Source organism: Fulmarus glacialis, unplaced genomic scaffold, assembly GCF_000690835.1.
Source record: "Fulmarus glacialis isolate BGI_N327 unplaced genomic scaffold, ASM69083v1 scaffold17822, whole genome shotgun sequence".
NCBI classification, from domain to species: Eukaryota; Metazoa; Chordata; class Aves; order Procellariiformes; family Procellariidae; genus Fulmarus; species Fulmarus glacialis.
In genome coordinates this window covers 35,378-50,325 of record NW_009198620.1, presented here as the reverse complement: position 1 = coordinate 50,325, position 14,948 = coordinate 35,378, and the positions used below count along the sequence as shown (strand labels likewise).

At 38.0% G+C, this 14,948-nt stretch overlaps 1 protein-coding gene across 1 annotated transcript in view; it reads left to right on the top strand.

The window, feature by feature from the left end:
* Window positions 1–1,032: 1,032 nt before the first annotated feature.
* SLC6A2 (solute carrier family 6 (neurotransmitter transporter), member 2) overlaps window positions 1,033–14,948 on the top strand; it is a gene marked incomplete at its 5' end in the record, with an annotated part of 19,641 nt that continues 5,725 nt past the window's right edge. Inside the window, 3 exons of the mRNA XM_009572986.1 lie at window positions 1,033–1,161; window positions 3,877–3,976; window positions 12,766–12,866. Coding sequence (XP_009571281.1) covers window positions 1,033–1,161; window positions 3,877–3,976; window positions 12,766–12,866 — 330 coding nt within the window. The remainder of the gene's footprint in view (window positions 1,162–3,876; window positions 3,977–12,765; window positions 12,867–14,948) is intronic.

Below are 14,948 nucleotides of genomic sequence, written 5' to 3'. Positions count from 1 at the left end.
GACTCGCTGATGACCCCTCAGACAATACAAGCCTACACTAGGTTTTGGGACATTTTATTTGTGAACATTAGTTACCTTTAAAAAAAAAAAAATAGGTCCACTGCCCCCAGCAATTTGGCTCTAGAAAGGAATCATTCTATTTCTAGAGAGATAATTCTCTGCTACTGATTTAATCAAATTCTTATAGGAAAGGGACAGGTTATGTAAGCACCTGCTAACCAATTACTGCATTACACCAAGCACTCCAGGTCTTGCCATGATCTTTCAGCATCAGAAAAAGCATGGAATCCAGCCTCCCCAAAACATTAAATGAATTTATTATGACAGGAGACTGGAATTCATTTTCACAACTTCTTGGGGGGAGTGGGGGAAGAATGGTTTCACTGGTGGAAAAAAATTAAAATTCATAACAACCTACATAACCCAGCAATTTCAATGAAAACTTGGAAAGTACATTTCCTATATTGCAAAACAATGGCTAATATTCAGCATTACCTTCTAGAAAACAAAGTAAAATTCATGTTGTCAGCAAAAAAAATTACATCAAGATTCCTATGTAGTGATTCTTCCAGGTGTGTAAAGATTTTTGTCAAACTGGATTTGGTTAATCAATGGCTAAACTGAATCTTTGTTTAGTACATTTCCCCTAGGTGCTTGTTGTGTCTGTCTTTATATTAGAAATCTCTTAAGGAGTTTGGTTGCTTAAGCTACCAGCTTTTTCCCCAAAGTATGTTAAAATTTGTATTATTTTTCCCAAAGTACTGTCTACTTACTATCCTGGTGAGTCCGCTAAGGGTCCGCAGAGGATATGGCTGCCGAGCCACCAACCATGGCACTTGATGTCCAGTTCCCTGACTCAGTTCTCTATCACGAGAAAATAAATTATACCTTAGAATGCCAGTGATTTACAGCTGAAATGTCAGAAATCATACAGTGTTTGGGAATTAATTATACAAGCTGCTTTACATTCTTTGATCCGTATTTAGAACAGTCAGTAGCCTTTAACCAGAGCTCTTGCCTTCCCTTCCTCAGATGGGCGGAATGGAGGCTGTCATCACTGGCTTGGCAGACGATTTCCAAATTCTGAAGCAGCATAGAAAGCTCTTCACCTTTGGTGTTTCTTTTGGCACTTTCCTACTTGCCCTTTTTTGCATCACCAATGTAAGTACAACAAAAGTTTCCATCAATAAGAGACCTTAAAAATGCAGTTAAGCTCATCAGATAGAAATATGAATAGGCTCAGGTGACTACTTTTGTTATGAATTTTAATTCTTAAACAACTTTATAGTTAGAACATTACTTTTAGTCTTATCTACATGAAGATTCTCTGCTTTTTTGCACAAGATCATTAGCTATCAACCGAAGTCTTTGTTCCAAAGAACTGTCTGTGCTACTGTTGGTTTTGTGTGTTTTTTGGTTTTGGGGTTTTTTTAAAATTTTTTAAATCACGTTAAATGGAACTGTGTTGAGTGCTTATTCCTGTGTGAGGAACTAAGGATTTCAAGTGACCAGACCTTTAGTCATCTGCCTATTCTCTTCTTCAAGCAAATAAGAAGCAGCATTCACTTCTTGTGAAAGTTTAGAATAATGATCATATCTCCCCGATGTGTTTTTTAATGTTCCTTCATCTACCTATATCTTATCTTTTACTCTTAACACCATAAAAAGCACACAGATAACTTATCCTGAACATCTAGGAACCTGTATTTATCACTACCATCATCCCGAATGATTTGCCTCCACCAGGCTTTTGACAATTAATTAAAGGATGAGAATCGGTGTTCTAGCTTGGAGAGAACTTTCCTTTTTTTTTTTTTCCCCTGACAAAAAAGCAAAAAGCCCTGTAAGCAAAGATGCCGAAAGTGTCAGAAAACAACTGAAACTTCAGATAGCCACCCCGAAAGACGATGTGCTGAACCTCTCTCCTTCTCTAGAAATGGTTTCCAGATCTATTATTAAGATTATTGAAACAGCGTAAGTTTATCAACAACAAAGCTCTTTTCACACTAAAAGAATATCCCAGTATTTTTACTCTAGTTTTCTCAAACTGGAAAACATTTGAGACACTAAAAATAGATATATCTTTTAAAATACCCATCCTTTTAATACCATGCTATCTCCATTGTTACCTGAAGCATTGAACATGCCCCTTCCTTATTCAAAGTTTCAACTGGAATAAAATTTCCTGAAGTTCAAGATGAGAACAAACTCGGTGGTTAAGAACCTGAACAGGTGCCAATGGGTGCGATTCCACTGCCTTCAAGTGAGCTAAAGCAGTTCAAGATAACAACCTAGCTCTAGCTTTTAAATAATGGCACCTGTTTAGACTTAAGTTCACCCCACCAGCTGGAATGCTCAAAACTGCCCAGACTTGTCCAAATGTATTGGCTCACATAACTGAAGAAGAATATTTCTAATGTGTACAAAATACAAAGAAAAACCCTTGTGATACCATCACATTAAACTAATGTTTGATTTTGTCCTCTGATTTTCAAAACATGTTTCTTACAAAACCGTATTTGTCATTCACTTTACTAAGTTTGATAGCTAAGGCATTCATTTAGAGCAGGTGTAGAGCAAAAACAAGAGGTCAAATTCAAATGTCATTCAATAAGCAACATTTTCTTTCTAACACAACAACCAAAGTTCATTCAGTTTCCAGACAAGTCCCCACAGAATTAAAAACCTAGACAAGGCCTAAGTACTGTTCTCTCTTTTTTTGTAAATAGGCACAGCTTTTTCAGAAACCCCTCTTTTTATAAGAAAAAAGAAAACTGATTGATTGCCCAGATTAAAATCACCTAGAGATCTAAATAGTGCAAGTGCTGTTTATACTATTGGTAAAAACAGGCAAAATAATTCCTCTGTTCCTCCCCTTCTTAACAGGCATAGTCAGATTAAGTTTGGTTGTTGTAAAAAGATTTTAATGAAAACCTACTGCAACTGCAAACGTTTCAGTTGTTTACATGTGACAAAAAATGTCCTGAAACACATTATTCAGGTTCATTTTGAAACAAGAAAACGTACCATGGTATTCCATTCCTCGTTAGCCCAAACTAAATAAAATGACCAGTAATTTACACAAATTCATACCACATTGTAAAATGAGGCAAAAAGTAGTCAAATTGCAGCTAAAAAAAAAAAAAATAATCAGTGAAATCAGACTTCAGCAAATGCATTTACAGTTCTCAGTCATGAACCACTGAAGAACAGAAATGTGCTGTTGTAAAGGCAGATGATCTGGTTTGCTCTCTCCACTGAGCAAAGGGCTTGCTCATACAACAGCAAAAAAACCACAGAGGGCAAAGCTGCTTCCACGCTGGCCTGGTAACACTTAACATGCAACTGCTCCCTTTTCAGGAACACTGGAAAAGAGAGATGCAGGCACTCTGGGAAAAGCAGACACCAGTCTAAGACTGCAGATTCACTGGACTACAGAATAATTGGCCTTAGGAACAAACTGAGTGATAATGGCTTGTGGAAACTCTTGTAGCGCTCCATTCCTGCCAATAACTGCTGTAGACAGGCCCTGTTCTACAAGCTGCTGAGCACTTCCCTGAACAGCCAGTGCCTTTAACTTCCACTGAAAACACCCAGTGCCAAGAGCACTCATTAATCATGCTAAGCTGAGGCCTCTGTTTCCCAGCTCAGTGAGGACATAGGTGAAAGGAAGCCTCTTTTAAAGAGTTGCAAGTCTGATTCCACTATTTTGTATGCAAATACGAACCCATGTCCGCAGCATCAGCTCTGTATTAAAATACTTGGGTTAAAATAATGTTTCAAGTAAAGTAGATTTCTGTTAGCTAGACACTAAACTACTGAGATTATTCTATTTGTAACTTCGTTTTGTTGGGTCTTTTAACTCCTCAATCTTAGGGTGGAATTTATGTGCTCACGCTCCTGGACACATTTGCAGCTGGGACTTCAATATTGTTTGCTGTTCTAATGGAAGCAATTGGAGTTTCCTGGTTTTATGGTAAGCACTTCATTTTGCACCTGCAAAATCATTTCTAAAATTCCAAGCACTCATGACAGGCTTACACATTGTTTTAAGGGAAAAGAGCACAGTCTTGTACACATGAAACCATGATGAGCCAGGTTTCATACAGTGATTTTTATTTGATTTATGAATAGTGACAGGAATGCAGACGTTCAGTGGGCCGAACTTTGAAACCCTGCACAAAGCCAAAGAAAACTGCCTTGTGAAGGAGACTGCAGCGGGATGGAAATGTTGCTACTTTTGCCAGTATTTTGCAGCTGTTAACATAGCTGATGACTTGCAGTAGCAGTTTTATACCTGGTAGTTTCAAAGCAAGTAGATTAGCTTAAATACAGGCTCACCTGTTCCTCCTTTCCATGATTTCCCCAGGGCCAATCTCAGTCTCCCCCCATGCAATACAAAGAAAGGAAGTTTGTCTTCAGAGAGTTATAGTAATTCCTACATTAGTCCTTTTTGTTTGAGGCAATATTCTACTTAATTGTAAAATGCTAGTTGTTTAAAATTTATCTTATTTCATAGCATGGTATGGAATACCCAACATCCTAGATACCAGAAATAATACTATTTCTAGTATTTCATAGAAATTTATGCCACAAAAAGGGTGCAGTGATTTGCTTTATCCTTAATATGGCAGGCTTTAGGAGTATTCAGTTGATCTGTGGCACTAGGCTGGAATCACTGTGTGCCAACCAGAGTTAAGTGATGTGCTACAGTACCCTGAAAAAAATACGACTCACAGTTTAAGTCAGGTCTCAGAAGATGCGCCCAGCTTATTAAATAACTTCCCTGGACTTACTTGGTCTTTAGTATTTTTTTCCTCCCTAAAGTAACAAATAAAAAGCAAGACACTTGATATACAAGTTTCATAAGAAAGAAGAAAAACATTTTTTTCTTTCCCACTGTATAAATGACCACAATTATGGCAAACAGCCACATTCACTGCTCTACACCCATATGAATGCACTTGGATAACCCTAACTGGGAAAAACCCAACAAACTGAAGTTGTGCTTTCCGCCACAACACTGACTTTGGCAACATAGCAGGATAGCGAGTCTGCCTGAGCTCAGTCCGGAACTTCAGTCTTGTGAAGTGTCCTGCGTTGTTTTTTCACCAAGGAAAAAAAAAACAATCCTCTGCTATAAGTGACGAAGTTGACTACTCTCAAAGAAGTTGAAACAAAAAGGTTAAACTCAATAGTAGGAATATTGGAATATTTGTTTCTATATGTAGCCTGCTAAACGTCCGATTATAAAGTTATGAGAGAGTATCTGGTCTGTGGGTGTTCTCCCCATCCCTAATTCAGCATTTAATAGATGAGGTGTTTTTAAATATCTGAAGCCAGTGTTTCAAACATTTCCCTTTTCCCCTACGCCCCCAACCTAGAGGAGTACTTTTTACATTCTAGCACTGACCCAGAGTTCAAAATTTCCCCTATCATATAGGAAGGTAGGGCATTCCATAGCCTCAAGCTTATTCACTGGAAAAGATGCCACCTCCAGAAGAGCAGAAATAACAAAGTGGTGTTAAGTCACCAAATCAAGCAGAAAAAAACAAGTCATAATTTAATCTGAATTAGGCATATCTTGCTAAAGAAACAGTGAAAGTGATTTTTCCTTTCTTTCGGGGAGAATATCAGTTCTTTTTCTTGTCACAGACTGGGTTAGTAAAATTATAAGGACCCCAAAAAGAATACCTTATTTTCTCCAGTTCAAGCAGTAGGATTCTGCATCTTAGGTCTTATACAAGTCATCTCACTGCAACAGTCCAAACTATCAGTTATGTCTGAAATTGCTTGCTGCTAGATTAATCAAGTTTCTTGAGCTCTTGTTTTTCTTCCTCATCTTCTCTTAATTCTCATGTCATACTTTCTGGTTCGTCACAACTCTTTTCATTATTAGCAGGTTTCAATGTCATAGCAGCCTGCAAATCTTCTTCCCATTGAAGTCTGTATGGAACTAGCTCCCTGATTCCCAGTAAGATTGTTCTTCCCCTGAAAGTCATGTTCATTTCTATTCAGAGATAGTGTTTATAGTTAACATATGATTCAGAAGGTTCTTAAACATTATCATTCTTACTGCCATTTACCTCCCTCAGTCACTTATTTATCTATCCATGCTGCGCCACCATATTCTTCTAGTCAAACAAACTCTCTCTTACAGTTAAAAACTGTTGATGAGTGAATGAGGTGAAAGAATGGCATTCATGCATAAAGCAAAGTTCAGTCTACTAAAGAAATAGTTTTTAGCTTTAATGTACCAATTCTGTCACCCAACATCAGCATGGAGCTAGCAGCTCATATGCTGTTCTCTCTCAAAATAGTGGAGGCACTAGATTTCACAGACAACTGCCTTTAATCCCTGTAAAAGAGCTGAATGCAGAAGAGTGATGATAGCTTAGCTTGGAAGCAGAGGCATAAAAATATTCTTCAGTTAGTAAGGGCAAGTTATAATCTGCTGCTGTTAAAATAGGATTTACTGCACTTTACAATAGCTAGGCTTTGTATGTGGTTCACAGACTAAGCCAAGGTTAGTCAGCTTTTGTTTATTTGTTGCACCTTCTGTCCTTCATCATCCTTTCCTTTCTCCCTCCTGCCTCCCCATAACCAGGAAAATATCTATTCATTTGTCTTAAGCAGCTGACAGATGTTTTTACTGACACAGTATGACCTGTTGCTTTATAAAGAACTTATTACAGCCCCAGGTGCTATTTAAACTGATTAAATCTGGCATGATCTTGTCTACCTCTTTTTTCTGATAAACCCCAGTTGCCTTAATGACCCAGCTGAATATTAAGCCAGCCTGAAGGCAAGCATTGACATTTTGGCACAGACCAAAAAGGTGGAAATTTAGTTCAAATTATAGCTATGACCACTTACAGTGAAGTTTCTTCTTGCAAAGGCCACCTGTATGTGTAAGAGAAGGGAGAGCTAGTTTGTTTTACTATGCAGATATATTTTAGTTATGACTGCTAGCTTGTTACCATTTTTCCTCTTGTGCAACCCTGATTATCATCCCTCTGATGAATATTCTAAGAAAAGCCAGACATCTCGCCCACTGACACAAGACTGCTCTTCGGTTTCACTTGCAGGAAAATCTCTACGCAGTCAGATTTTAATGTGAACATCTCCCTGAATGACTAGAATGAGCTCAGTATGAGCTAGCTATGATCTTCATCCTCACATGTAATCTCATTGCTTTCATTTACTTAAATCATTTCCAAAAAAGATCCCTTAGACTGAAATCTCAGACCAAAAGGTGCATTTATTTGAAAAAATCTAAGGTCGACTGTTCGATTTTGCAAAAGGGAAAGAAATTAACCAAGTACTGACTGCTGGAACTCATCTTTGCTCACAAATGCTTTTGTATGGATGTGTGCCTGGGATGACAGACAAAGTATGAAGGCACACATTTCCATAGAATGGAAATACAAACGGGGCAAACCAACTTGGAGAGCTTACTGCACTGCCGTGGTGGGGAAATGTTTCCTACTGTTCTGCTTGTTTTCACACTAGCACAGCTGCCCTTCTTTGGGAATGGTACTGGTACAGCTTACTCCCTTATTGCCACCAGATGAGGGTCACCACCAATGAGTATCAATATTGCTCCAGAGTTAGAAAGGAGACTCAGGAACAAAAAGAGATGGTTGTTACTTCACTACATGGCTAATCAACAGATATCTTGTTCTGTGCTCTGTAGGATTTGCAAATGAACGTCACACACAATGGCTTTTATACTCTTTTTATCCCTTCCTTCTCATGTTCCCAATGCCAACGATCGCTGAGCTGTGTGAAAAAACAATATCCTTCCTCATCTTCTCTGGACGAGGGCTTGCTTGTATCTGCATTTGATAGATACATGGTGTTAGGACAGAAGCACGGGGCAGGTGTTGTCTTTATGTGCAGAAGAGCAACTCAAATGTAGGGAATGGATGACAGGATGGCCGAGTGCTTGTGGGTCAGGGCAGAGGCCACCAAGGGTGACATTGTGGGGAATATTGTTACAGAGAACCTGATCAGGGTCAGGAAGTGGAAGAAGCCTTCTTTAGGCAACTTAAAGAAGTGTCCAGACCTGACCCCGGTTCTTAGAGATGAAGGTGTCAGAAGCAACTTCTTAGCATAGATGCTAGATGGACAAACCAGAAGTGACACTCTTCTGGATCTGCCACTTGCACTCAAAGATGAGCTGCTGGGGATGTGGGCAGCAGGCTAAACGAGTCAGAAGAGTGACCTGCCAGCATATGAAGGCCAACAGCATACTGAGCTGTAACAGAAGCACAACCAGGAGATTAAGGATGTGATTATTCTCTTACTTGGCACTTGTTGGACTGCACCTGGAATACTGTGTCCTGTTTTTAACCCTCAGTAGAAGAAGATGGTGTTAAACTGGAGGGAGTCCAGTGGTGGGCCACCAAGACATTCAGGAGTTGGAGCACATGCCCTGCGAAGAAAGTCTGAGAGAACTGAGTTTATTTAGCCTGGAGAAGGCTTAGGGAGGACCTAAGAGTGGCCTTCCAATACCAAGGAAGTTATCAAGAAAGAGAATCAGGCTTTTCACTGAGATGCACAATGGGAGGACAGAGGACCATGATCAAATTGAAAGGAGGAAAATAATTTTTCTATATAATGATAATTAAACATTGGAACAGTTTGCCCAGAGAGTGCTTGCTGACTCTGTTCTTGGAGGCTTGCAAGACCCAACTGGACAAAGCCACGAGAAAGCTGTTCTGAATTGTGCTGACCTTGATTTGAGCAAGAGGCTGAACTAGAGACCTCCCAAGAACTCCTCCAACAGGAATAATTTGATGGTTCTGTGATTTACTGTAATTCCCAAGGGCCAAAATATAGGATGGATCAATGAAGCACTTTCACTACAACTCTTATTTGCATCCAAACTGCGTGAGCTCATACACTGCCACGCACATCCACAGAAGTAAAACTCAGTACGGGGAGAAAAAAAAAAACAGTGAAGGAACATTCACAGGGAAAGGGAATTAAGTGCAAAATAACTTGAAGATTGATTCAATATACCTTTTTCCTTACTACTATATTATTCCAGTGTAGTTCTTGGATTCATTTAAATCATATGTATGGCATTAAAGGCATTATTACTAATTTTTACTTTTCAAATTAAAAAAAATAATTCCAAGCATATGGAAGAATACTATACATCACATAGTTAAACAAGACAGGAGGGGAAAACAACACATACAAAGATGGCTTGTAGGGATCCAAATGATTGTTGGAGCTATGACACTACTTTTTGCAAACATGCCCACAAATTATTTCAGCTACAGCCACTGAGCAGTTTCACCTCAGGGCCAGGACCTGCCCAAGCGCTTCTGTGCAAGTGAGTGGTTTTGAAGCCACTGGCTGAGCCTATACAGCAAAATGACTTACAAAGGTCTAGCAGGCAGCAGGTGCAGGAGGTACCGGTAACATGCAGACTTTCATTCTATCTGAACTCTCATCTCTGCATCACTGAGATGAAAGGTTGTCCCAATGTGAGGAGGGTAACTTGCATTTATAGCTAAATCTACTTTTCACTTTCTTCCTAATCTGTTCTTTTTTGCATATTGATTTAATTCCCTTGACAACACAATATTATGTACATAGAGAATGGGCCAAATTTTCTGTGCCGTTTAATAGACCATTACAGTGAAGACATTCTCAGGCAGCTGCAGTGTTAATTAGTTCAGAAATCACACTGAAATTCTCTTTGGGTTCAGTGTATTTAATCAGGATCTGATCATAAATTGTAAGTATCTCTTACTTATCACTGGAAAAGCAAGAAGATTATTTCCATATTCAACACCAGGTCTCCAGCAAGTAATCTAGTGTTTTGTTTGTGGTACACCAGTTCCTTCCTGTAACTGAGTCACCCACAGTTTCAGTTTATCCTACAGAATCACAAAAAAACTGGTTAAATGCTTTCAAGAACTGGAAAAAAACAAGCCCTACAGTTACCATCATCCATAGCTATAGCTATGTTCTACTTTACAGGTTGATTCTTAGAACGGTTATTTGAAGACATATAGTATTGAAAAACCATGCTGTTGAAAAAGTAGTCTGAGGGCATGGACTACTTATCCCCCATTTTCAGTAGAAATTGAACACAAAGCACTATTTGAGCTCTGGGTATGTCTGTCTGGAAACCTATGAATAAAATTTTTGGAGATATCTAGTCCTTGTCTTTGACCTTCTGCACAATGATAAATTTCACTCAGTATTCATAGCAGTTGAAATTCAGTCACTTTAAAGTTCACAGAAGGCACTGCAAATAGAATTAGATTAAATTTAAAGAGCATTTGCAGATCCTTTTGGCTACTTTGCTTCACCTGTACATAATGGGGGGGGTGTGTGGAAATCAAAGAGAAGTTTACACTCAAATGTCCAGACCTTGTAAGTACGTTAAACCCTGGCTGGCAGTAAAGGACTAACTCAAGCTGTCCTAATTATTTACATCAAATAAATCCTACTGAACTGATCCACATGAAGAGAAACAATTATTATGGTAAACTATACATCCTCTCTGAAGAACAAATATGCATAGCAAAAAGCTGCATTTCTGCTGTTTACCTAATAGGGTTCAGGATTAAAAGTAAACTTCCTGAACACATCAGGTATAATAAATTACAGACTAGTAGTCTGACATGACACATTGCACTAGAGAGAACTACTTCTCTGTGAGCCAATGTCTCTAAGGCGTAAAGTCAGAGATTGTTTTCTTTTTAAAGAAAACCGAGAAGGACATTTTTTCCCCATATTTATATGAGCGATAATCATCCCATTCTAAAATACGGTGTGGAAAATAGCATGGGCTTAGATAAACTTTTGCAAGATACCTCATGCTGGTAAGTCCAACCAGGATAGAATCAATAAGAAAAACTGGGAAGAAGCTACCATTCAAATGGACATTTCACAGTCACTATAAAATGCATATTTGCTTTGCATAGTAAATTATAGCAAATTACATAATGCAAAAAAGTGTTTCAATAAACACTGAAGATGGAAAATGTCCCACTGAAGACTAGAGTATTTCCAGAAAGTCCAAAGCACGCAAGTTAACATGGATTAATATTACTAGAGTAAGAAAAAAAGATTTCTCACATACAGACAGCTTAATACCCTTGTAGACTACTCAAAATGTTTAGCTAGATCAGGCTAGTGCCACTCACGGAAAGCACATTATACTTGAGCAGTCCTTCCGAAGGTATTCAGACACAGAATTCATAACGCTTACTTAAATGTGTAAAACCCATAAGGAATTAAAAGGCACTGACTGAAATGCCATTTCCTCCTTATTCACTGTTACAGAAATTGGTATGTCCTGAGGAACCTAGGACAGCAGATTTTTTTGTTTTCACCTTAGTCTGCGCAGCATGACCTATTCCAATTTTGAAGTCACTGTCTAGTGTTTCTGAAAGAGAGTCAACAAGGTCAGAGGATTCTCCTTTCTGCATTGGCTGTGGGAAGAGATTTCTACTGCAACTATTTACACTGTTTTTATAGCTATTAATACTTCAACTGACACAAGTACTAAATACACACACATATTTCAACACACACACACAAAATCTCAGACTAGATGGATTCAAGACTGAGAACCGGGTATTTGCAGCTCTTCTCCCCTCTGGCCATTATGTCACTTGCTAAACACTTGGTTCTGGTGCCTCCGTTTCTCTGCACTGCAGTGCAGTGAATCCCACTGCAGGTAGCTAACGTTTGAGTGATTTTGAATGGAATGCTGTTATATAGTTTTCCTGACAATAGAAATCTTGTACATTACTTCTTGCATGCTAATATACAAAGTCTTATGCTGAAATATTGTATGTAACTACCAAGGTTTTGATAATAATCAAGCAATCAAACCATCCATGTTTCTAAACCCATATTCTATATTCCTGGTACAATTAGCAGGACTTATCTTTGATCTATGTCTTCATTTAATGACTTTCATGTTATCCTCTGCTGTCGTAATTACTGCAGCAGGTAAAATTTCTGGCTACTCTTGGTTTTTACTCACGTGAACAGATTATGTATCTTCTAAAGTATCTACAACAGCTACTTACTAGATATTTAGATGCATACAGAGGTAACAATTTTAGAAAATTCTAGTTGGCGTTGTAATTTTCAAAAACACACAGGATACTCTAAAAAAGACCACCTGTTTCTAGCTAATGTAGTTTTGTACATACTTACACTGAACAGAAGAAGCATCTACCCAGTTCCTTGGAAAGGTGATAACAGATGAAATTACATTTGTCATAAATATAATGAACATTTTGTGGTATTTAGTGAAACACTGAAAGATAAGTAAAGTATACCATTAAGTGGAACAAATAAGCCTCCTTCAATAAATTAAGAATCATATGAATCTACCTCATTATCAGTAAGCAGTTTGTGTGAGTAGGGGTCTGGGTTCTCCTTCAGTGTACTCAGAACAGTATTGAGTAATTAGGTTACAATAGTCCATAGCTATTAAAAAAATGTGTGTCCCATTCACAATTTAAATTCTAGATATTTGTGAAATGCCACTTTTCAATGGTAATGCTATTTGCAACAGACCTTAAGTGCTCACAGGCATTTAAGTCTTGGGTACAGTGATGTCAAAGACATGTCTAGTCATTGAAAGGAGATCAGTGTTGCTGTATGTCTTATGATTTGGAAGTCATTATTGTCTGGTTTCTGAAAAAGCAGATATTTTGGGGTATGCCAGCATCTCATCAGTTTAGATTTACGCCAGTCTGATCTTCACATCCCTTCTAGGTGTGGACAGATTCAGTGAAGATATCCAACAAATGATGGGCTTCAAGCCAGGCCTCTACTGGAGATTGTGCTGGAAATTTGTTAGCCCTGCTTTTTTATTGGTAAGTGTTGATAATTATTTCATCATGGAAAGAATGCTAGTATGTTGCTTCCTAGAATATACAATAGGTACCAAGAGCAAGCTACTCATTGCTATGCCTGATGTTGTCAGGATGAATAGGAGTCACTCCAATTTAATTCTTTTTTCCCCTCAATGGCATTGGTTATATTTTGTATAATACATTTTAATTGTGAACGAGAAGCTAATTGCGGCTGTGGCCATCTTCTGTTCCTTCACTTTAGCAGGATTTAAAGAAAGCAGCTCTTCTTAGGGAACACTGAACACTTAGGCAGTGTTCTCCCTGTCCCCCCAGCATCTATGCATATTAAACATAAATCATTCTGTTGGGAAAATAAACTAACCAAGGGATAAGAGATTGTGTTAGCAAGAGTTTATTTTTCATTGGAGGATACCAAGATCCCCAAATTGTGGAATGACACCTTAGAATAGCTAATATGTAACTACACCCAGTAATTAGCTATGTGAAACACTGAAGAGATGTATTAAATATACCTTGTAAGCTGCTTGATGTGAAAAACAAATGCTTCATTACACTTGGGGAAAAAAAATCCCAGAGTGTGAATTTGGTTGCTTTGTGTAAAGGTTACATTCAGAACTAAACTACAGTTTTATATTGGGATCTTCTCCTATGCATATTTGTAAATCAAAAGGTCAGGATGAATAATATGGAAATTTGACCTCGCTATGATTTTAGGAGACTATTAATTGCACTAAAGCTGTGCGTTCTTAAGGCAGTACTGGTATTCCAAAGATACGCTGGGTAGGCTTTTATGACAGCCTTCAGGTCCACTTGGGTTTTTTTTTAATATAAAAGCTTCTGGCCCCAATTCATAAGTAAGCACCTACCAAGCATGTATTAATTATCCTTTTAAACACTGTTCTATAAAGAAGCTTGTATTGAACTATATCCTGCGGCACTTCAAACAGGCCGACTCAAGCAGAACGGAAAAATGCTGCACCAAGCATCCTTAGGTTGTGCGTATTAGGAGACTGTTGAAAATTTAAATTTTACAAAGAGCAGAGTTCTAGCAAGCGAGCTAGAGAAAGCTGAAGTGATTGTCAGTGTAACCTTCAGGTAGCTTAAGATTTCTTGGTGAAATGGCCCCAATACCTTCATACCGAAGCCTATAAACATAAGGGTCTGAATGAATCTGTAGGTAATGCATCTTTCAGCCATCACAATGCTCAGATTTTTTTTCCAGCTGGAATTGCTGAACTTGGAACATATCAACTTAATTACTGGGTACCACTGTATTTTAAAACCCATGGGAATGTATCACACTGGGTAGGGGACATCGGGCAGTTTTGCTACAGCTGTAAATTTTCTCAATTTTCTAAAAGGCAACATGGACATTACAATATTGATTTATAGGAAAAAAGTAAATATAATTTACCTTCTTACAGCCTATCTTTTGGGTTCATTATTCAGTACATTAAGAAAATAAAGCAAATTATGTTAAATTGACCAAAATGATTTAACTTAGTAATTTATAAGTGAAAACTATACAGATGTCACTAGCATGAAAAAAGGTAGTCCACCATTAGCCTACATGATGTAAAACTACAAAGTCTAGAAATTTGGTCACTCGATCTAAGAAACAGCATTTTTATACACCTGTATGAAACATACAAACTGCCTCACCAGAAAAGACAGAGACCATAAGCACAGTAAATACAAATAAAAAAAAAAAATCAGATATCATTTCTATGATATATATAGAGTATCATAATTTGGAAAAGGCTATCTCTGTAAGATAAAGGTAAGTTGGGGTTGGTCAGGCAGCTGGTATTAGGAAATATCTCCTTCAAGCTTTTTCTCCATACTGTCTGCATCTATGTACATCATCCCAAGAAAAATCTCAAAATAGAATTAATGTTTTTCTAACCAGATTTCACACTATCAGCTTCCTTTAACACACATCATTACTCTCCTTGTGTAGCCTTTGAAACCCTAAGCTCAAAATACTCTAATTTTAAATTGCTACATGGAGCAGAATGTGTAGGCTCAGAGAACCAAATCAAGGAACTCTGCATATTACACAACCCATATGGATCTAACAGG